Source organism: Colletotrichum higginsianum, chromosome 1, assembly GCF_001672515.1.
Source record: "Colletotrichum higginsianum IMI 349063 chromosome 1, whole genome shotgun sequence".
NCBI lineage: Eukaryota > Fungi > Ascomycota > Sordariomycetes > Glomerellales > Glomerellaceae > Colletotrichum > Colletotrichum higginsianum.
In genome coordinates this window covers 5,933,865-5,956,037 of record NC_030954.1, presented here as the reverse complement: position 1 = coordinate 5,956,037, position 22,173 = coordinate 5,933,865, and the positions used below count along the sequence as shown (strand labels likewise).

The window sequence follows — 22,173 nt, the reverse complement described above, 5'->3', positions numbered from 1 at the left end:
AAGAAAAACATAACGCAAAGAAACAGCACGATGCCCATGTCGTAGCCTCGTGGTCCAATTGTCCACCTGGCTCTCGCAAACGCCAATGCTACACCACTCTCTCTGACGACTCGCCATCGGCAATGATGGGCACGGGGAGCCCGCGGTCGGGGCTCTGCAGGACCAGTTGCTCGTGGCGCCGTGCCTTCAGGTAGTCGCTGAGAGACCTAATGAGAATGAACCACCCGACCACCATCAGAATGTACGCAATCCACTCTTGTCCGGTAATGTCCGTCACGCCACCGCCGCCCTCACCCGTCACGGCGTTGGGGTCGAAGTTGTGCGAGTTCGGGTCCGGCGGTGCCGCGTATCCGTCTTGCCCGTTCATCTTGGGCGGGTGGTCGCCTTCCGTCGTGCCCTTCATGTAGAAACCGTACTGGATCAACGTGATACCGAGGCCGGCGCGTGATCCGTTCTTGGCGGCGTGAGTCGAGTGTAGAAGGTAGGTGAGGATGAACCCGACAATCTGGAACGACATGGAGATCATGCCGTTCCAGAGGAAGCTGAAGAGGGAACCGACCGGCATTCCGTCGATGTAGACTTCGTCGGGTCCACCGAGGCCGGGGGCCAGGATCGTCGTCTCCCAGTAGGGTGGCGCCGCATCAGCGGCGGCTTGTTCGTACGTCTTAATAGAACATGTCAGTATGCGTACAACAAACACGTAGTCCTTCGTTCGAAGGACGAAAATGGACCGGACTTACCGGAGGTTGCTCCTCCTTTGTCTGACCACCGCGCTCGGGCTTCGCCGTCAAGTTGGAGAAGACGCCCTCATTCTGGATACCGCTGCCGTAGATGCGAAAGGGCGTCGCAGGCGCACCTGCGGCCGAGGCTGTCGTCGGAGGAAGCTGGGTGACCTGCCTGTCGGCGGGGGGTCTCGCATCCGAAGACTGGTTGCGTGATGCGTCGGCGGAGGCGTGGGTGGAGTCGGTGCGGACTAATCTTTGTCGGTCGTCGGCGTCTTCATCACTATCGTCGCCGTCTGTATCGAAGGCATCGGCGAGGGTCGTGTCGACTCCGCGGTTGGCGCGGTCGCGCGATGATGCTCTCGAATGAAATGAGGGAGGAGGAGAATTAGGTACGGGTTGTGGGTGTCTTGACGGCGCAGAGTTGGGGCTGTTGAAGTCGTCGTCATCTTGGGCATTTACCTAGGGTACATCAAGTCAGTTCATGATCGGCGGGGATTAAATGCGAAAGCCGGCAAACAGCACTTACCCTCTCATAACGTCCAGCCATCTTGACGAATGCTGTCTATGCGTGTGTAAATGTTATTGTAGTTGTTGGGTGTCTTGAAACTGAGGGACTCGAGGTAGCCCCTTTCGCCACCGAGGACGAGACGACTAGCGCTATGTTTTAGGGGAAGAGGACGACGAGGGGGGGTGGGCGGTGTCTAACGGAGGGAGCCGGAGATAGGGAACCAAGGAAATGGCGAGGGTTTCGCTGCGCTGGAATCGTAGGAAAAAGTCGAAGGGCGACGAGGATAGGGGGGGGAAACCAAAAGGAACGACGAGGATGTTGCTTCGCTGAAGAAAGAGGAAACTGAAGGGTGATCGTCGCAGCGAAAAAAGGGACTGCGCGATAAGGTCAGGTTGGCTCAAGTCGGGTTGTGTTGGTTGAGAATTGATGAGCGAGATATACACACACACAGCGCCAGAAACGGGGAGAGTGAGTTAGGTAGGTGGTAGGCAGCCTCCATTGTTCAGCACTGTTCGCTTCGCCTCGCTGCCAATCCGTGCCAGTGGTGGATTACATAAAGCAAGGCTTTTTGCGGCTAGAGGGCCCCTCCCCCCACCCCTTGTCGAAGAGTGTCACTGTAATTAACTGCTAGAAAATGCCTAAGGAGAGCCAGGGGTGCGATTACGTATGCACCGATTTGGCGTTCCTAGGTGGGCGAACATGCTGGAACGAATGGATACGGGGGAGGGCTGTTCTCCCGAGAAATGCGCAGGCCAACGGCTGCCTCCTCTCCATGTGGAGTAAGGGGAAATATGCCTCAGGCATTCATTCGGCGCATCAACCCTGGCGCCCGGAATTCCAACACAGGAGCCACCAGTTGCTTGCAGATGGTTGAGCCACCTTGAGTTTCCGAGATCTCACTAGCCAATCAAGTTGATCTGAATCATCCACCCCGTTGCTATCCACTCTCAATTGCCATTTTGTCCCAATGCGGCTAGCCTTCGGCGCTGCGCATCCCACCTTAGCTCCGATAATTTAGTTCTTCGATGTCTGCCATCCGATGCAAAATCCTTGACGTCGTTGATGGGAATCTGACCTGAAGCGAGTTCGCCCTCCAACGCCTGCGACTATCCCCCACGGCGAGACCATGACAGACGCGACCCGGTAGACCCAGCTACGAACTCTACCTTCACAAAATCACCGCGAATATGGCGCGTTCGACCAGCGTATGTCTCCCCTCCCTTCTCTGCTCGCCCACGCAAATGCGCCTCTCCACGTCACTAACACTTTTCTTTTGCCTCCCTCATGCAGCAAGCCTATAGGCACTTCCGCACCGCCCTCGCCTTGTGGCCCAAGGATAACCTCCGCCCCGAGACCCAGTTCAACGAGATCATCCAGAGAGGCATCGAGAGGAGGTACACGACGCCCAATATCGTCGACGAGGCCAAGGAGCTCAAGCAGGTGAATGCGCTATACGCGCTTGCCGACGACCGCTTCAAGAAGACGGTAAGCAACCACCACTTTATTTCCCGAGGGGATCCATCGAGCCGTCTGACCAATTCCAGTTTCCCCTCAACGGTGACCTCCTTCGGCCCGCGAGCCAGCCGACCTACTTCCAAGACCTAGTGAGAGAGCTTGAGGAGGCCCCGACCCGAGGCTGGCTCAAGAACATGTCCAAGAAGTTGTCCGGCATGTTCCGGTTCCAATAGCTAATGAAGAGGAGGATCACGAAAGGATGTCACATGCGCATATTACACCAAAAAGAACCGCATTTGAACGCCGATATGAAGAACGGTGGCGCTGGCAAACAGCAGGCATGGGCCATCTGAACGGAATGGGCAGGCGCAGCCGCCTGTCCTATGTATCATATCATGTACAATATCTGTTCCCTGTATAGTGTGTCTATACCAAATACAAACTAGAACCTCAACGCCGAAGTATTTTGAAGCAGCCGTTCTTAGATGTATCTTCCCTCTGGGTCCACCTTGTTCATCAGGTCCATACTCTTCTCGTACATGGTGAACACCAGCCCGCCGCTTACAACCAGACGCGCCAGTCGCGGCAGCGCGCCACTCCACAGCGTCAGCACCCCCTCCTGCTTCAGGATCATGGCCGCGCAGCGGAACGAGTTGCCGTACTGCGTCCGCGCCGTGATGCTCTGCATGCGCGTCTTGATCGTGTCGAGCGGCTGCGTCGCGTAGACCGTGATCAGGCCCGCGATGCCGCCCATGGCGAAGGTTCCGACGGCGCCCAGCTTCTCCCCCGGCGCCGTGTAGGACTCGGCCAGCTGCTTGAGCATGTTGTACGCGCTAAACCGGACTGCACTGTTCGCCGCCTGTCGCGCCGTCGTGGGCACAAAGCCCTGGAAGAAACCGCGGAGGCCGCGCTCACGGGCGATGATGGGAACGGCACTGAGGAAGCCGCGCATTCGGGGTTTGCCCGACTTCTTGTCGTCGATCCTAAGAGGGAGGTCGTCAGTAAGAAATCACCACCGTCACGATGTCGAGTGGACTACGCACAGCGTGGTCTTGATGCTCTCAAACGGCGTCACGGCGAGGGCCGATTCCGTTACACCGGCGCCGAAGCCGGCGAGCACCGTCTTGGGCCCGGAGATTTTGCCATCGGCGTCGGCAAGTAGCGTCTTGTACTGGTCAAAGGCAACGAATCCTACCCAATTGAGAGAGTCAGTCACCGCCAGACGACATCACAATTGTTTCTTCGCCACGTACGGATGCCCGCTTTGAGCGAGTTGCCAATGATCAGCGTCGTACAGCCGGCATACCACTGCGCTCCGAAGGGCGGCCACGGCAGCTTTTGTCCAGCAGTCAAGTTCCGGTTCAGCTGCGAACGGGTTTTGGCAACTGTCGGCGAGGGTCAGGGCCAATTGCTGCGGTTATTCGATCGCGGGAGGAGGTCTTACACTCGGCAGGGTAGGTAATGGCTATACACAAACAGTTAGTATCGCTCCCCTCTCCGTCGTCGTCACTCGCTCTACGCAAGACTCACCAATCTCAACAGCGCCGGCCGTAGACCCAGCCAGAATGGATCGCAGGACCGTGGGCCCGCCCTTCTTGATGGGCTGCGACTCATCCTTGGTCGCCGCGGTGGCACTGGTCGCGGTCGACATCGTGGGAGGAGGAGGATATGCGGGTCGTGCCGGAGTGGTGTCTGGTTTGCTGGGCCACACTCTTTTTTTTTTTTTTTGGAGGGATTTGGAGAGGAAGCTTGTAGCTGCGTTGCTGCGTCCGAGATCGCGGGGTGTGGAGACTTGGAAATTCGTCATGTACGTACCTCTTTATCTGGGGTGCGTGCTCTGACGTAACCACTCACCGTGACACCGAAAGCTCACCGAGGCTACCCAGAAATTGCCTTTCTTTCATCTCCGTGATACTATCGACATACGCCAGCTAAACACAAACAAAGTTGCCGCAACAACTGCTAGAAAGCCTAAGGCGATCTCAAAGTCTTAATTTTGACAAATCAACATCCTTCGTACAGCAGTGGTCGAAAAATGCAAAAGAGAAAGCCCAAATCTGCCCCGAGGGTCGACAACGCTAATCCACTTGGCCTTCACCAGCAACATCAACTAAACACGACATAGCCTGACAGACAGTGCTAGTTCGAACGGGTCTAACGCACTGATTTCCAAATAGGGTAGCAGAACTGTAGGATTAAAGCATTGCGGGGTTTATTTACAAGCATACAGTGTATTGAATCCGTAAATAAACTAAAGCTATTGTTGTCAGATGACCTTCGTAATTTGCACTCTTTGCCATTAACGCAGCGCAGCAGTAGTTCAAGCATGGCAAATTTTCTCAGAATGGCAGTTATTTTCAACTTTTGATGGCATTGAGGTTCTTGTTTCTTTCACACCCTCTTTCCTCTTTTCGTTTTTGAAATTTCCCGACAATTGACAACTACCGCTTTTGAGGGTCTCCTTTTGCGACTCTCCGGAACGAACCCAGCATAAATGTAGGATTTGCTTGTAAAACAGTTTGTTGGCCGGATCATTGAACTGACGCTCCAAATGTCGGGTGGATGCTTTTGGCTGAGTTTTTGTAGCAAGGAGTAAAGATCTGAGCCGAATCCTCTTGTTTTACTGGCCAAACCGGGATCGGCACACGGGGACTTGGAGGCTGAAATACAGCATTAGCCAGAAGAGAATCTGTTTCCAGTGTCCATATTCCTTATCAAAATCGTCGATGTGTAGAATCTGATTGCTTCTGGCCTCTTACTACTCAGGAAACCTTGTTGAAGGGATTATCATGAAACATCAGTAAAAGACGCCATTAGGTAAACAGCAACAGATAATAGCCCAGCCTCGCAGCAGGAGCACGTGGTGAGAGCCCAAGCCATGCAAGAAGGGCGCAGACTTGGCGATTATGTTTCCAACTTGTTAAAGACTTCATGTATGTAGAGCGCACAACGAATCCAAATTCCACGATTGGGATCCGACGTTTAGTGCATCTTAGGGGCCTTGATATTGGCAACCATCCGGATCTTGTTGCCGTTTCTGCCTCACTTGGTGCCGGCCCCATAGCCCCTCATGAAGGGACCGTCGATGTGGTCCAGCGAGCTTATAGTCTTGCTGCTGGCGACGTTGGCGACGGTCTGGTGCTAGGTTTTCTGGTCCGACTACAGTTTATACTAGGTCTTGAACTTCTGGTTGCCCTCCATAGAGGCGCAGACACACCGCTGGTCTCTCTTGGTGCCGCGCCAGCTGTTTTCGGGCTACGACTCGAGGGTGGTTTGAACGAGGTTGCCGGTGCCGTTCAACTTGGACGTGCCAGGCTGGAGCAATAGGAAGCCGGGGCCGGGGTGGCAACGGCGTTGATGATGATGCACATTGCGGTGCCAAGGGAGACGGCGCCGCCTCCGGAGTTCCGGCTGGTGACGCCGTTGAAGGGCTCATCAACACGGAAGAGGCCAGGAAACGCCTCGGCGGCGGCCGAGAAGACGACTTGAGAAGGGCAGAGGACTGTACGGTTACAACGCTTTTCCTTGAATGCGATGATGAAGTGGCCAAACTCGGAGGATGCTACATCTGGGCTGACGTGGATGGCTACCGGAGAGTACGCGGTTGCAGCCGGCAGATGGCCCAAACGGCGTTATCACACTGCCAAAGGGAGATACCGAGTCCCCTTCTAAATTCAGACGAACCGAAACGAAAGCAAAGTCCACCGTCGGCCTGACGGTCGTGAGGTGACGTAAGGAACATCCTCTTTCAAACAAAGCGGTTAAAACCAAGACCGAAGCTGGAAAAACGCCAAGCGGATGTTTATTCACTGAGGAGGACATGCAAAAGGGTCTGTGCTGTGCCGAGGACACTGGGCAGATGACCGCGGGCCATGGGGATGGATGTCCTGGTCGGAGGGCCGGATTGGTGGGGTGTCAGGCTTTCGGGGCCGGGCTCGGGGGGCCGTAAAATTCGGGCTGCTGTCTGCAAAGCCTCCGATTTGGTGGCAATATCTGTATGTCCTGGGGAGGGGGGAAGGGACGGGATCGGCCTTCTCTTAGCGCAGCCAGCGGGGCTTGGCACCGTGCCGCCTGGCTGGATGACGGATCTGATTCCCTGCCATCTTGATCCTGTCTGGGACTCGAGATGGCTGCCAAAGGACCAAGGACCGACCGTTGGAATCTCGGCAGATAATACGCGACGCATGCCATTGGCCGTCTGCCTGCGTTGTGTCCAATTATAGCAGAGAACATCTTTGCGCACAAAAAGACGTGGTCGCGGTTGTCATGGGATGCAAATATGCGTTTGGACACCGGCAGTGCTGGTGCTCAGAGTTTCGACCCCCCTGCAATCGATCATGAGGTGGGTGTTTTCCATGTGAGGTCATAGGATTCGTCACGGATCAGCATCCTTGGTGACGAGTCCCTTTTGAAGAAAATAGCACGCGGGGGGGAGAGAGGACGATTGTTCTCCATTGATATTCAGCGGGCTACGCTACGTGACATCAGCGTCAACTCTAACACGGGAACACATCATCGTCGGCCGCGGGTGATGCAAGATTGCGAAGGGCGGTTGGCGCGGGAATTCATTGGAACCTCAGACAGAGTCGACAGGTGGGCAGTTGGCCACGTCCACGGCAATACAACCGGGAGACCCAGGCTTCGCCGGGGGAGACGAATTTCCACCTGCCAACTGGCCCGCAAGGACAGGCCTCGATCGTGGGCGGCCAGACACAGACAGAATCTCTGTATCGAGGCAACTCTGGATGGACAATGGGCACACGGAGGGTTTCTGCAGGGCGCAAGTGTGGCTCAGCGACAGACTCGTCAAGCGCTTAACGTCTGTCTACCTTTGTACTTACCTTGGGTGCGTTGTAATTTAATATTAGATCGCCCAGGCACCGCCTCCGCGACCTTCGGGGTCCCTGGAGTTGCCGACTCCAATCCAGGCTCTCTCTACTTGTACTGATTCTGTCAGGCACACAAAAGTCGGGGGGCAACGCCACAGCGGGCCTGGACCCTTGAACGTCGACGTGGACGGCCCCCGGAGCACCGTGGCATTGCGCCGCCCTGATCGACGATTTTTGGTATTTCGTGGTTCTACGCATACCGCAGAGCACCGACAGCACCTCCGAGTTGTTGGGTGAATCAGTCCCATGCCGTCCAGCATGTCGCCTAGTAAGCTCATCCATCTTTGAGACTGAGGGGTCAAGTCACAGTGATAGGGGCCCCCCGGCTCGAGGCTTGCGGCGACTGACTCTGCGAAATGAGACTGCTTTGAGTCTTTGACTGCTCAAGCTCAACTTTAATGACGAGTGGATCTGCGTCCTCGAGGTGAGGGTGAACTTCAGACTTCATGCGGGTGCTGATCCTTGCACTCGATGCAGCTCGAGCCCCTTGGTCTTCGGCATCTCCTGGCCCTACCCGCACGGAGATGTAACCGTGTAACACTACTGCTTCTCACATGAGGTGGTTGAAGAAGAGACAAAAAAAAACAAAAAGGGTACCCCTGAGGGCTCATTTTTCTTCATTCGATAGGAGTGCCATCAGCAGCTCCATGTCCAGCCCAGCATGAACCAGCTTCTGCCCACTTTCCGTCCGACAGGCCTTCTTGATGCGGTCAAGCCAGCAGGTTGACCAATTTGGGGACGGGATCGCGGGCGACCCATCGCTGTCCCCGAAGCCGTCGACGTCGCCGTTGGGCGCGGGAATTTATACAACTAGCCCAAAATATAACAAAGCGACCGGCAACAAGGAAAGATGACGGGAGGCTCTTGTAAAGAAAAGCCCGAGGGACTTGTCGCTACGTTGCTCGCATCGCATCACGGCTCAGTAAAGCAGCGCGCCATCCAAGCACACAGCCTTGGCCGGCTGACGACTCGTTTTCGCCTTTGGGCCAAGTCTCACTTCAACTCTCACTCTTCTCCCTCACCCACTGGGCTGTTCTCACCCACTTGACCCTCTGGTGACACGCACTCAGCCCGCAAAGCTTAGAGACGAGACGCCGACAAGAGACAAACAGGCACCACCCCTTCCAGCCGCGACCACTACTGCCGATCCGGGGGCTTGCTCCCTTCTTCCTTGGCTGCCATTGTGTTTTGTTTTTCTCCCCCCCCCCCCCCCCCCCCCCCTCCTCTTGTTTCTTTTCCGAGCCTCCCTCGAAACCTAGGCCGGACTCCGGAGTCTCTTGATTTATTATTAGTGAGCCACGAACGCCTTTGCTGTACACTGCCTCGCCTCCGTCGCCAGCACAACAAGCCGATCAAGCACTTCATTACTCGGCTTTCCTTAACTCTTCTGTGTAGACAGACTCCCGTCACGGTCTCTCAGGTGAAAACCAGCGGCTGGTTGTAAAGTAATACAGCGCGAGTACGGACAGATTACCCACTGGACGACGGTATCATCGCCAGCCACACACACACACACACACACACACACACAGCCTGCATCTGCACTGTGCTTTAATCCAAACGCCCCCAACCTCCCGACCCTGCAGCAGCTGCACGTCGATCTCTGCCCTTTTATTTTCATTTTCATTTTGTTTTCTCAGTCCTTTGGAACCAAGCTTTACCCCAAACCACAACCACAAACAAATGTCTGTACTTACAGCCAGGACTATCAGTATCTAGGTACCCGTAGTACGCAGACACAACTTCACTCACCACCAGCCACTACCACCTCCTCCATCACAAGCCGCTGTCTTCCAACACAAAACACCACCACACACCAACGCTACCAAAAAATATACACGAGATGAAAGTACAGAGACTTTTCCCTCAGTAGACTTCAACGCTCTAAAACTCTCACACCCACCCACTCATCCCCCATCCAACTCACATCTCCTCCATTCACGAACGAAAAAAAACCTACTCTCCAATTCTCCGACCCACACCAGCTCCAGCTGTGACATTTGACAGCGCCAGCTCCCTAGTCGCTTGCGTCCCCGATCCGCACGGCACTTGGGAACCCAGGCGCTCCTTGCGTCCCTTGCTCCAGTCTCCGTGAGGCATCTTGCAGGTATCCTCTGTGCCTTATTACTGTGGGAACGAACGGGCTGTGAACCTCAACCTCCCCCTCCCGCCTCAGACTCATATCTCTCCAACATCTCACACCTCTTCTCTGGCTCAGCCACCCTTTTCACCTCACACGACACACACACACATACACACACACACACACACACATACACACGCACACACACACACACACACACACACACACACACACACGCATACACAAACGCAATCTCACTCGCTCATTCACCCGCCACCACCGCACGCACGCAACGCACGCATGCCATTCCGCCCCCAATCTGCATCGGCCAGATATACACAAGTAAACAATATCCCGCGGTCCCCCCAGCCCTCCCTGGCGGAAACAAACAGAAATCCCCCTCTCCAGAATGTCCGCCCAGATCGAGGCTAGGTCTCTGGCCTCGCTCAACTATCTTGCGGCCAACCCGCCGCAATATCCTCACAAGCCCGCCGAGCAGCGTCAAGATCCCCTCACTCTCTACATCTCCCGTGTACCAGGCACACGAGGTAAGCACGCACGCCACTTTGCGCCCCTTATCCTTTTGTCTCTCCTTTTCTCTCACCCTCATCTGGGCTCTCTTGTGATTGACGCGCCTCGCAGACGTCATTTTGACAACGTCGAAACCGCATCTGAAAAACGTCACAAGCGAAGATGTTGCCAACTCCTTCTACTACATCCACCTGGAACGCCCCGACGACGGCGGTCACCCGTACAACCCAAGCCTGGCCGCCGCCGCTGCAGCCTCTCAGCAGCAGCCTCACCACCTGCGCAACCCGGACACGCCCAGGTCGAGTCAGGACAGCGCCCGCAGTACGAACCAGATTCGCCGCAAGCCCCTGCCCACCGCCGCCAAAGTACCCTCGCCGCCCGCCGACCCGGCGCGCTCTCACCTGCCGCCGCCATCTTCGCAAATGTCTTCGGCCCCGGGCTCGGCCCCGGGTACCGCCCCTTTATCCTCTTCCCATCCTGCTGCTGTAGGGAACGGCGGTTACGGCTACGGCTCCGGCCACGCAGCCGGAGCTGACACCCGAGAACCCCGCTCTACCGAAGACCGCCCTGAGCTACCCCCGCGCCCGATCTCCTACTCCCCGCCCGCACCGGTCCGCAAACCCGTAGGTCCCCGCGCCATCCCGACACCGGCCCCGGACCACGACGCACCCTGCGCCCGGCCGCCGCCGACTGACACCCACCGCGATGCGCCCTCCCGCTCGCCATCGCGCATCCCCGAAGAGTCCACGTCCCCTCGGCGCTCCCGCCGCTGGTCCCGTCCGCCCATCGGCGCCTCGTTCCTCCGCCAGCAGTCCCGCTCCCCCTCGCCGAACCGCTTCCACAACACCACCGCAGTGCCCTACAGCCTCTCACTGATCCGCCGCGACCCGAGCTCGGGGAACCAGTGGAACGTGGGCCGCGTCTCGTCGCACCAGCTCGAGGACGCCGGCGACGACGGCTACGAGTACTTCTCCTTCGACTCGGCCGGCCTGTCCGCGCACGACCGCCGCCGCGCCAACGCGCCCCAGCCGCCCATCCACATTCATCTCGAGTCCTCGGGCTACGCAAAGTTCCGCCACATGCCACTACGCCAGAGCGTCGACGCGCCCCGGAACTCCATGTGCTCGCCGCCCTTTGCCAACTCGGAAGACGCCCTCCAGCACATGCAGCAGCAGCAGCTACTGCAACGTCAGTCCCCCGAAGGCGGCTTCTCGCGGCAGGTCGTCATGTCCTACGCCAAATCCTGGTCCTCCAACATACGCGAAAAGCTTAGCTCTCGCTCTCGCTCCGGCAGCATCGACGATGGCGGCGCCGGCGCCGGGTTGACGGCAACGACGACGACCCTCGGCACGTCCCCGGCGCGGTCCAACAACCGCCACTCGCGCCAGCTGAGCTCGCACTCGACGGGCTCCGTCTCCTCTAACGGCAGCGACTCGGGTCCCATCATCACGCAGCCGGGCTACGGCCTGCGTCCCCAGGGCTACCTCTTCGTCTCGCCGTGGGACGGCCGCTGCGAGTTCCGCACGGGCAACGCCGGCCGCAGCGTCAAGTGCCGACACGTCCTGCCGACGGCCGGCGGCCTGAGCAACCCGCTCGCGCCGACGACCTCGTCGACCTACTCGGCCGCCGTGAGCGAGCTGCGCTTCAACCTGCCGAGCTCCGAGCTATTCCGCCAGGAGGGCAAGAGGGAGCAGCTCAGCGGCCACTTCAGCAGGCTGCTCAAGGTCGGCGGCGGCGGCGGCAACCGCGACGGCGAGTACAGCGACGAGGACGAGCCGCCGAGCCCGTTCGACCTGAAGCTCGGCAGGGAAAGGGCCGGCGGCGGCAATCGCGGCAAGAGAGCCAAGCTCGGCAAGCTGATTATCTACCCAGAGGGCCTCAAGATGTTGGACCTCGTCGTGGCTGCCAACATGGGCGTTTGGTGGGGAGCATGGGAGAAGACGTTTTAGCGAGCAAAAGGTATCATGATGATGAGTATGTCGAACCAGATACGGGACTGGGGTCTATTTTGAGAATCAAAAAAGAAACAAAGCGAGCGCCGGATTTGCAAGGTTTGGGAGGCGTTGGTCTGTACGTTCCGGGCATGATTTAAAGCGTGGCGTTGGTGGGATATGCTACTTGTAACGGCTGTTGATCCGCGGGAGTGGGAGTGGACAAACAAGCCTGTTGCCAGTTATTCTAATGATAATCATTTCCCCAGCCTGAAGGTAAAAATCTAGAATCAAGTCTGCATGTCTTGTCGTCATACGTTGTCCAACTGGTTTAACCTCGATGACATCCATTTGCGTACGATGCCACTGCCCGCAGAAATTTGGACGTCAGGCAACGAACAAAGAAAAAAAATGCTTTTTCGCGAGCTATTTACACAAGTCTATCCGATCCCGACCTGTCTGTACACATACACCAGCATTGCAGAACCGTTCATTGCTGCTGCTGCTGCTACTACTGCTGTGGCGGCGGCGGCGGCGGCGGCGGCAGTGGCTCATTTTGCCTTTCGACCATCTTCCCGTGTGCTCACCACCACCAATGGATCCAACTATCCCTCTCTCTCCAGGCATTAAACCGCAAAAAGAAACACGAAGAGGGAGTTTAAAAAAATGACGTTCATTCCTCAATAGGGTCTCCTCTTTCTCGGCTCGTCCCTCCTTCCGGCCGGACGATTTAACTAGGCCCACCCACCGCCAGTCTTTTATCTGTAGGGGGCATCGGCGCGGATGACAGCTGCCAGCTCAGGCTCCCACTTGTCGCCGTTGGACAGGAGCTTCTCCTTGTTGTACAGCAGTTCCTCGCGGGTCTCGGTGGCGTACTCGGCGTTGGGGGACTCGACAATGGCGTCGACGGGGCATGACTCCTGGCAGAAGCCGCAGTAGATGCACTTGGTCATGTCGATGTCGTAGCGGGTGGTGCGGCGGGAGCCGTCGGCGCGCTCCTCGGCCTCGATGGTGATGGCCTGGGCCGGGCAGATGGCCTCGCAGAGCTTGCAGGCGATGCAGCGCTCCTCTCCAGACGGGTAGCGCCGTAGGGCGTGCTCGCCGCGGAATCGGGGGGAGATGGGGCCCTGGATTGAATTCGAGTTAGTCGTCTTGCTCTTCTGTTTTGTCTTCGTCCTACGCCCTGCGTCCTGCATGTTGCTGGCATGTCCTCCTCCGTCCAGCGTTTGATTGCGCTGGTGTGTGCGTCTCGCTTTGGCCCCCGGTCGTCGGTTGCGCATAACTATTCCCATCCTCGAATTTTCGGCAATGCTCCGGCTCATGTCCATCCTGCCTTGTATGGAGCCGCTCTTCCCACCGCCTCTAAAAAACGGTAATTCCCATCATGTACCCGCGAACCCTGAATCCCAATGACCAGAAAAAATGTTTTCCTCACCTTTTCAAAGGGGTAAAAGATGGTGTAGGGCGGGCGGAAGAACTGCTCCATCAGGACGTACATTCCCCTCGCCATCTCGGACATGAGGAAGTAGCGGCCCAGCTTGTTCAGCGTCGACTCCTGGTCCTCGTCCCAAGTCTGGTGTCTCTTGATGCGGAAGTTGGGGGGCGGAGGCCCGGCAGGCGAGGCGTAGGTGCGAACGGCGTTGGCGGCCATCAGTCTGCCGACGTGCTGCTGCATGGAACTTCTGGCGATCGGCCTTTTTGACGCCAGGGCCAGCATGGTGACGGGGAGCTGCGCCGCGGAAGGCATTGTTTTGTTTTCTCGATCGGATGGGATGCGACGGTGCCAATTGCCTGGGCAATGTTCGGAAGCGGAAAGGGAGGGGATTTCCGGGGTTCGGATCGAGGTGAGTCGACGGAGGGGCGACGGCGGCGGCGGCGGCGGCGTCGGCTGCGGCTGCTAAGGCGAGGGAGGCGAGAGGAGATGTGTGACCCGGGGCACGTTGACTCTTGAGAGAGCTTGACGTTATGGACAGAGTCGGGGATCTGAAGAGGCGAGCGAGCTTTGGTGCGGGATTACAAAGGGCGGCGATTGATTGGCTGCGAGCCGGTCACGTGGTGGCTCCCGCGACTTGGAGATGTTCGCCTGCAACTCAATGATGACGGCAACAATCACCCAGTGATGACCAATTGATGCTGAAAAAGTTAACAAGTATCAGAATAGATCCTATATTTCATTTACAAGCTGTTTTAGTCTCGTTTCGTCAATCGGTCTGGCTGAACGCTGAGGTGAGAAAGAAGCTGTGGAGTCACATGATCGTGCACGTGCAGCTCTCCGGAGCTGAGCTAAGCCAGGGACGACTCGGTCGGGGGAGGTGACGAGAAATTTATCATCATCGCCATCGACCAGCGGCCGCACCCTCCTCCACACTCCCCCGACAAGCTCTCGCCAACCCCAACGAACCCCCCTATCTCGTCCATCTCGATCTCAATCCGACCCTCGAGCTCCCGAAAAACACAAAACAAGGGCTTCTCTAATTCTACACATACCAACATCCACCACAATGTTCCGCACAGCAGTCCTCCGTTCCGCGGCCGCCGCTACGCGCGCCATCCGTCCCGCCGTCCAGCAGTCCGCTCCTCTCGCCCGGAGATCCCTTGTCGCGCCCCGTTCTGCCTTCCGCGCCGCCGCCCCCAAGGCCATCTCCGTCCGCATGTACTCTTCCGCCACGGGCCTGAACCAGCAGGAGGTCGAGGGTCGCATCATGGCCCTCCTCCAGGGTTTCGACAAGGTCAACGACCCGGCCAACGTATGTCGCTCCCGCCTGCCGTCCCGCCTTCCGTCCCCCAACTACGACGGCCACTCGATTGGTGTCGCGGATAAAAAAGCACTTGGATGAACAAAAAGAAGATTACAGAGAGCTGACACAGATGTGTAACGTTTAGATCAAGCCCAACGCCCACTTCGCCAACGACCTTGGCCTTGACAGCTTGGACACCGTCGAGGTTGTCATGGCTATTGAGGAGGAGTTCAGCATTGAAATCCCCGACAAGGATGCCGACACCATCCACTCGAGTATGCTTCCCCTCCTCCGGCCACTGGCTAACCTTGAGTTTTTGTACTGACCTAACACTTCCAATAGTCGACAAGGCGGTCGAGTACATCGTTAGCCAGCCCGATGCCCACTAAACCACCACATAAACCACCTCCCTCCGCTGAACCCGTCACCCCCCCCCTCGGCGGTCTGTACAATAGCCTGATCCCTCCGACATCGAATACGCCACTCGCAACGTTGAGAGAATTGGGACGGGATCCATCCGAGGATGCCGCGTCTCTATGCTCTCGAGAGAATCTCTTTCCATGGGGGGCTTTGAAGGGGGGGATCCATTGAGAGAACAGGAGAGGCAAAAGACGGCTTATCGTTGTGGGTTGACGGTTCTCGTATGGCAGCTCACAGTGCGGCCCCCCCGCCGCGCATAACCGGCATTGTGACATGACCCGGAGTTGGACGTCTTCGGTATATGTTGCCATCTGCCATTGTATTAGTGTATAGATTTTCGTCGCCCACGCCGGGGTTCCCTGTGACATGCACCTTTTTGAAGTACTCTGTGAGGAGTTGGCCGTTCGACTTGCAGGTATTTTTGTACAACCCCAGGATCTTGGGGATGTCGGGAAACTCCGGAACCTTGAGCTGTTGCGACCAAGCGCTCAGCCGGAGCTCGGCAACATCCAAATCACCTACGCCGCTGATTGTTACCATCGTCATGGGCCCGTCCTCGCCTACATGTCACAGTTATTAGAGCGAACAACAATCGGTTGCCTCATTGATTGCTTTTGTATATAAAGAATGATACTTGGCTGGTGGTATCTGCTTTTCCTCTTCCATCCGTCTCTAAATGCGGTGCCGAGTCACGAGACTAACCAACTCGTGACTATTATGCCAACCCAAGCCAGATATCCCCCCCCCCTGCTCATTTGTTGCATACTTCTCCATTCAAGATGTGTCGTAAACAAGCCCAGAATCCGTCCTCCCCTCCTAAATGATCCTGAAGCCACGGCCTAAAGTCCCTAGACGCCATGCTTCCACCAGAATGAAGAGAAAAGTAAAGGGGAAACAATTCGATCCTCCGTATTTTGGTAGCGAATGAGAGCAGCGGTAGTAATGTCCATACAATGGCATGGGATCGTCCTCTGCCAACCAAGCCGACATAATATTAAGCCTCCAGCAATCCATATCCGCGGGGGAAAAACCAAGATCCCAAAGCAAATCGATGAAACTCCAATAAAAACTCCCTATTGTATAAGCAGCCACCACCTTGTAGACCCCATCCCTTGTTATGTCCATTTGATTTTGTAAGACCGGCTGAATTAATTTTTTGTTTTTAGTTCTCCGTTGGCATTCGCCCATGCATGTTGTGAGAGTCGTGGCTGAAATGTGTCGTCGAGTATCGTCAGGGTGTAAAAGTGGAGAGTCGTTGTAAATGGACGTCACCGGAATCGTGACATTACACCGTCGCTATGCTTTTCAGTCGCCGGTGGTTTGTTTCCCACGAGCTTTGTTGCCATGAAGCCCATTCCCCTCAGCGCCCGCCTACGGTCTCGACGCTGACAGATGGCTCCCGTTGCTCCTTGGCCAGGCCAGATCCAGATGCAGCGCCCTTGTTGGAAAGGGCGTTCGCGTAGCTCCATCCGCCCCCGATGCCAAAGCCGGCCGACCCGCGCTTACGGGTACGTGCAGCGGACTGATCTTCCTCGTCCTCCATGTTGAACACAAAGGCGGGATCCTCCTCGTCGATCGGGGTCGTGTATCGTCCGGTAACCGACGAGCTGATGGACCCGCTCGATACGTGACGCTCCATCACGCGGTCCCGGTCCTTGCCGATGGGCCCAGCGCCACCGTTGCTCGGAGCGCGGCCGGCGGCTGTCAGGGGATGCAGGTGTGGGCTGCTGCTCCCGTCGTCGCCCAGGCGCGTTCGCTGGAGTTGCTGAGTCAAGGCCGACATGGGCTCACTGCCAGCACGGGATCCGATGGGTCGCGCCATGGCGCTGCTGTGGCCCATTTCGTTGGAGAGCACCGAGTTCCGGAGGGGACTTCCGACGTGACCAAAGGCCGAAGGCCCATGTTTGTGGGTGCCGAGTTCCTCCTCCTTCTGGCGCTGGAATAGCGGGCCCCATCTGCTCGGGCTCGCGCCGCCGATAGGGCTGCCGAACTTGGTTGCGTTCTCGCTGCCCGGCTCGCCATCGACAGTGCGCAAGGAGCCACGGCGGGCCTTCTCGGTTGGCGTCAGGAGGTCCTGCAAGTTATGCGGCACGCAATCCTCCTCCAAAAATCCGAAGTCGGCCTCCCAGTCATGGTCAACAGCGGTCGTCTTGGGCATGCTCGAGCTCATCATCTTGGGCTTCGCGTATCGGCTCGAGTGCATGGTGCGCTTGCCGAAGTACTCTTCGGGTTGGCTGGGAGGGCTGCTGGAAGCGGTCACGTTGGCCGCTGCGAGGTACTCGCTGCCACCAAAGGCAGATGTGTGGAGCATTTTCAGAGTCTCCGAGGTTCGCGAATCTTTGGCGTTGCTCAAGGAGGGCGTAGGAGATTCGATGCCGAACTTGGAGGGCACAGACGAGGGCCACGGAGCGGCGGGGAAGCGGGCGGCGTTGGACATGCCCTGGGAATCGAAAGAGGCGGGTAGCGGCGCATCAAGCACGGAAAGGCCGTTAGCGTTGACAGGAGACAAGCCGAGGCCGAACCTGGATGCGTCGTCGTCACGGGGTGAGCCGTAGTTTGAGCCGGGGTGAGAATAGGTCGTATCGATGGTGGGCAAGCCATTGTCGAGACCTGGCTGGCCGCCCAACTGGTGCTGTCTCTCATCACCGTACGGGTATGCCGAGGTGTAGGGAGGGACGCCTTCTCGGTAGAGGCCGGATGTCAGGGCACTTGTCGGGTGGTAGTTGGCAGCGGAAGTCGGGTTGATTCGTCCACCCAGGGCTATCGGAGAGGTGCCGATGGTGACGCCGTTCTTGCCGTAGTTGATGCGTCGACCGTCGGGTAGAACGTGGATGTTTGCGCATTTCGGACCGAATTTGCAATTGCCCTGCGAGGAAAGAAAGACCAATTATTAGCTCTCGAGATCGAAGTCGGGGTTGAAAGGCATCGGGAATGTTCCGAGAGTCGGGTATGGATACAAAGGCGGCATGGTCCGTGTAGCCGAGGGGTAGAGCAACCGAGATGAGGGGTTGAATAGGGCAAATAGAAGGGGAGTTCAAGGGAAACATTACGATGTTCCCGGATGGGAAGATGGGAGCAACGTACCTTGGCAAAGTACTTGCAAATATTCTCGGCTGCGGCACCGAGATCGTGGCTAAAGGGACAAGCATTGCCAGCTTGACAGGCGCCTTGTCGGAAGAATTTACAGGGAACGTGTGATGTGTCTGTTGTGCGAGGAGACGGATCAGCCATGAACTGAAAGCGTAACAGAGCCGAGCAGGAGCAGAAATGACAAGTGGAAGAACAGAGGCAGAGGGAAGTAAAGCCGAACCCGAGGTCGCTCAAGAACGGGGACGACGGGCGCTGTGCGACGTGTCGCAGCCGACGCTACATGTGGCCGCCGGCGATGATGCCGACGAGGCCAAGCAGTGTGCCGTCGGAGCAGAGGGCATCGCCAACAGCGCAAGGGGAGGCAGACAAGGGGGAGAGGAGACCGAACAAAGACGAAGACGAAGACGAAGCGACAGAAGCCAACAACAGGGTGACGTACTGGGTGGGCTCCGCGGACCGTCGAATCTGGCGGCCGAGGCGGAGGCGGAGGCGGATGCAGTGGATGCGGTGGAGGGCATCGGACTCATGATGGGGCTGGGGTGGCCATTCTGGTTCTGGTTCTGAATGTTGACGCTGCCACTGCGCATATGGCGATATTCGGGGCCGTTGGTTGAAGGCATTTTGAGCCGGAAAGGGGGGGAGGACGGGCCGGAAGAGACGGGTTCGAGGCGAGGGGAGGAGGAGGAGGAGGGGGGAGGAAGAAGAGGGAAAAAAGAGGAGCGGAAGTGGAAGAGGCGGGAGACGGAGGTAGAGAGAGAGGGAGAGCGAGAGAGAGAAAGAGAGAGTGAGAGGGTGGGGGTGGATCAGGTAGTTTAGGCGGTGGCCGCGGGGGATAGCGGGGGGATAGCGGGCGATGGGCGCTGTGGTCCTGCGCTGTGTGTGCGCGCCCGCGCGTGTATGTGTACCTAGTGTGTGCAGTGTGCTGCAGCTACCTCGCCCCAGCACTGCGCAGCGCGTCGCTCAACCGGCGCTATTGTGAAGCCAGTGCAGTGAGCTGTCAAGGAAGTGGATGATGGCTCGTCAGGTAACTGGCAACGATGCAGCGAGAACAACGTATGAGACTTGTTGTGATGGTCGTGGTAAGACAAATATAGAGACAGAACAGACAGAACAGGGTGAGCAAGGGAGTAAGAGAGATAACCCAGGCTAAGTGAGGCCGGGTCGCCGAAGGGGGTCTGGACCAGTCCACGCCGTCGGTACCTGAGGTGGGCAGAAAGAGAGCAAAGGCGGCGGGCGACGTTAAGGGACAGCGGCCAAGGTGAGAGCCGGAAAGGGTGAGAGCGTGTGTGTCGTGGTGGTAATGGTGGGCGCGTGCGTGAGAGAGAGTGTCGTCTGAGTGAGGGAGGGGCAACCAACTGAGAGCCAGTGAGAGACCAAGAGCCATAGGGTGGGGGGGTATGTGAGTTGTGAGTGTGACTGGGATGTCGTGCTGGCGGCAAAGGCGGTGCGGTGCGCCTCGGTCAGACGCGGGTTTTCGAGGCTGATGTAGGTGTGAATGTCATCATCCACTGGGGGGTTGGGACTGGCAATGGCAAGCAAGACGATCGTATCGTTGCCCTGATGTCGATGCGTGCTTCTGTCAAGACAAGACACACGACGGCCGGGTCAACAAGGAATTTAATGAGAGCAGCGGATGCTGTGGCCGAGCTGCGATCCTGTTGCCGTCGTCCCGAGTCAGCAATTTGTCAATGCACACTTTGGAAGGCCGCCCCTTTGGAAAGCTGCTTGCTTCCCCAGTGGTAATTGAGATGGGGGTGTTGATCGGACCGGACTGACCTGGCTTTCGCGAGGGGAGAAAGGTGGCGGAGGGGGAGTGGACAGAGCACGCGATATGGAGGGGCGATCCAAGTGGGACAAGGAGCGGGCGGGGGGCAGCGCCGTCTCTCGGTAGCGTAGGGCGAGGAGGGGGGCCGTCTTTAATATGTGTTGATGAAATGGCGCCGCAATGGTCTCGATCCCCAACCTGGCGTGGTATGATGTGATGTGGTGGTACGGATACTGTTCGGAGAGGCGGCTGGCCGGATGGCTGGGACGGATAGATGGACGGATAGATATAGGTAGGAAGATGCGGTGGTGGTGTTTGAATATATCTGAGCGCCAATGTCGCGAGTGAAGTGGAAATAGCCCCAAGAAGAAGAAAGGTTGTTGGGACGGGCGGAGAGAAAAGGAGGAGAGGAGAGTCAAGGTTGATTCAGGTCAAGGTCTCGAGGTCGAGGTCGAGGTCGCAACGGAGGCCGATGATGGCGGAAGCTGATACTGAGATGCCACCAGATGGATGACTCAACCCACGAATCAGAGACGCCGCCGGCGTCGTGCCTGGGTCTGCGAGGTTGGAGATTAGACCGGCCAACTGAACAAACGACAAGAACAAGACAACAACACACAGCCAGCCAGACAACGTTCAAAGGGCCGGGGTGTTGCCAGTGCTGACATGTCAATCATGTACGTACCTCAAGAGGATGTTTGTCTGCTACGTTTTGAAACTGTTGATGGCGAATTGTCTTGAGATTGTCCTGGGGTTCTCTGCTTCTGTAGCAAACTCGGGGGAGGGAGAGAATGGATGTGCTTGGCTGCCTCGGCGGGCGTTGATGCGGGGGACAAGGAGAGAGGGGCGAGTGAGGTGATTATCCCGAGTCGCCGCTGTAATAAAACGTACAGATACGGTGTCGACGTAATGCACTACTGCCGGTGCTCAAGGTTCATCTCCTCCGCCAGGCGCAGAACACGATAAGAGGAGGGGCGGAGTGAGAGGAGGGCGACCGAGGTTGATGAGGCTGGTCCCGGGTGGGTAATGGTGAGGCGCCGGCTGGAACTGACGGACCACTTCTAGGCCGCTGGATTAGGCAGAAAGCATGCCTCCTATTTGACGATTGGCTGCTCAGAGATAGAGTAGGGATGGAGATGAAGATGGCGCAGGACAGAAAGGATGGAGGGGGGTTAGAAAACGGCATCCGGAAATACCACCCATCATATACTATTACCTCTACTACTATTGCCATTGCTGTTCTCTCTCTCTCTCTCTCCCTCAGTAGTACTTGCATATCGAGTCTGGCTTACACCCAGAACGCGTTCGCGTTCGCGTTCACGAAACAATAGAATGGGGGGGGTGGTCACTCACAACATCTACGCCCGGGGAGGCAAGCCTGTCTCTCTCTCTCTCTCTCTCCTTTGGCCAAGTCTCACCTCATGCCTCATGCCTCACTTCACACCAGTACCTACACGATACCTCTCGTCATTCATCGTCGTGTATTCCAACTCTCCAAGCCGAGTATGCAACCCCCCCCCCCCTTCTCCCCCTTCTCCTCCGTATCAAATCCCACGCAACATGTAACTAGGCGCCTGTGTCTGCGTGTGAACCCGCCCTTCTCCTCCAGCCCATGCCGCCATCCACCCCACCGCACCCCTCCTCCTCTGAACCCATACTTGCTCTCGCCTCTATCCTCGCCTCTACCCTCGCCCTCACTTTACTACCCATGCCAAGGTATGCCTGGATGTCGTGTTAGACGAGCATCACCCCGCCCCAGCCAAGACACTTTTCTCGTACAAACAAACTTTTAGGCTTCTCTTCGATACTCAGAAAATACAACAAAAACCAGTAAAGATGTCTCTCCTCCCCCACCCCCTCATCACCACCACCACCACCACCACCAGAAGCTACAGGTGGGTGGCGTGCCTCCATCACGCGGCGGCCCCATGATGCACCCGTACTTGCACCAAGAGAACTTGCTTTCCCTGGCCGGACACACCCAGCCAGGCTCACCAGCGGCTGTCTGTCGGGAGGGCCCGGCGACGGTGTGAGAATC

At 57.2% G+C, this 22,173-nt stretch overlaps 9 protein-coding genes across 9 annotated transcripts; 4 read left to right on the top strand and 5 right to left on the bottom strand.

Moving 5' to 3' along the window:
- Positions 1–88: 88 nt before the first annotated feature.
- CH63R_01754 (Metal homeostatis protein bsd2) lies at positions 89–1,272 on the bottom strand (the record flags this gene model as incomplete). Its single annotated transcript, XM_018296729.1, has 3 exons — positions 89–664; positions 741–1,184; positions 1,252–1,272. The coding sequence occupies 3 exons, from the start codon at positions 1,270–1,272 to the stop codon at positions 89–91; spliced, it is 1,041 nt and encodes a 346-aa protein (XP_018165091.1).
- A 1,148-nt stretch (positions 1,273–2,420) lies between these two features.
- Positions 2,421–2,921, top strand: CH63R_01753 (uncharacterized protein; the record flags this gene model as incomplete). The annotated part of the gene is made up of 3 exons (XM_018296728.1): positions 2,421–2,438; positions 2,524–2,718; positions 2,778–2,921. The coding sequence occupies 3 exons, from the start codon at positions 2,421–2,423 to the stop codon at positions 2,919–2,921; spliced, it is 357 nt and encodes a 118-aa protein (XP_018165090.1).
- A 248-nt stretch (positions 2,922–3,169) lies between these two features.
- On the bottom strand, positions 3,170–4,339 carry CH63R_01752 (Mitochondrial tricarboxylate transporter; the record flags this gene model as incomplete). Its single annotated transcript, XM_018296727.1, has 5 exons — positions 3,170–3,671; positions 3,732–3,879; positions 3,942–4,073; positions 4,133–4,153; positions 4,219–4,339. The coding sequence occupies 5 exons, from the start codon at positions 4,337–4,339 to the stop codon at positions 3,170–3,172; spliced, it is 924 nt and encodes a 307-aa protein (XP_018165089.1).
- Positions 4,340–5,566: 1,227 nt separating this feature from the next.
- Positions 5,567–6,015, top strand: CH63R_01751 (uncharacterized protein; the record flags this gene model as incomplete). Its single annotated transcript, XM_018296726.1, has 2 exons — positions 5,567–5,621; positions 5,675–6,015. 2 exons carry the CDS (start codon positions 5,567–5,569, stop codon positions 6,013–6,015), a joined length of 396 nt encoding a protein of 131 aa, XP_018165088.1.
- Positions 6,016–7,552: 1,537 nt separating this feature from the next.
- On the bottom strand, positions 7,553–7,859 carry CH63R_01750 (uncharacterized protein; the record flags this gene model as incomplete). Its single annotated transcript, XM_018296725.1, has 2 exons — positions 7,553–7,737; positions 7,778–7,859. The coding sequence occupies 2 exons, from the start codon at positions 7,857–7,859 to the stop codon at positions 7,553–7,555; spliced, it is 267 nt and encodes an 88-aa protein (XP_018165087.1).
- A 2,210-nt stretch (positions 7,860–10,069) lies between these two features.
- CH63R_01749 (uncharacterized protein) lies at positions 10,070–12,140 on the top strand (the record flags this gene model as incomplete). The annotated part of the gene is made up of 2 exons (XM_018296724.1): positions 10,070–10,208; positions 10,303–12,140. 2 exons carry the CDS (start codon positions 10,070–10,072, stop codon positions 12,138–12,140), a joined length of 1,977 nt encoding a protein of 658 aa, XP_018165086.1.
- A 740-nt stretch (positions 12,141–12,880) lies between these two features.
- CH63R_01748 (NADH-ubiquinone oxidoreductase 23 kDa subunit) lies at positions 12,881–13,869 on the bottom strand (the record flags this gene model as incomplete). The annotated part of the gene is made up of 2 exons (XM_018296723.1): positions 12,881–13,249; positions 13,558–13,869. 2 exons carry the CDS (start codon positions 13,867–13,869, stop codon positions 12,881–12,883), a joined length of 681 nt encoding a protein of 226 aa, XP_018165085.1.
- A 754-nt stretch (positions 13,870–14,623) lies between these two features.
- On the top strand, positions 14,624–15,249 carry CH63R_01747 (Acyl carrier protein; the record flags this gene model as incomplete). Its single annotated transcript, XM_018296722.1, has 3 exons — positions 14,624–14,869; positions 15,006–15,135; positions 15,203–15,249. The coding sequence occupies 3 exons, from the start codon at positions 14,624–14,626 to the stop codon at positions 15,247–15,249; spliced, it is 423 nt and encodes a 140-aa protein (XP_018165084.1).
- Positions 15,250–16,640: 1,391 nt separating this feature from the next.
- On the bottom strand, positions 16,641–18,511 carry CH63R_01746 (Spindle poison sensitivity protein; the record flags this gene model as incomplete). Its single annotated transcript, XM_018296721.1, has 2 exons — positions 16,641–18,146; positions 18,365–18,511. The coding sequence occupies 2 exons, from the start codon at positions 18,509–18,511 to the stop codon at positions 16,641–16,643; spliced, it is 1,653 nt and encodes a 550-aa protein (XP_018165083.1).
- Between the last annotated feature and the right edge of the window lie 3,662 nt (positions 18,512–22,173).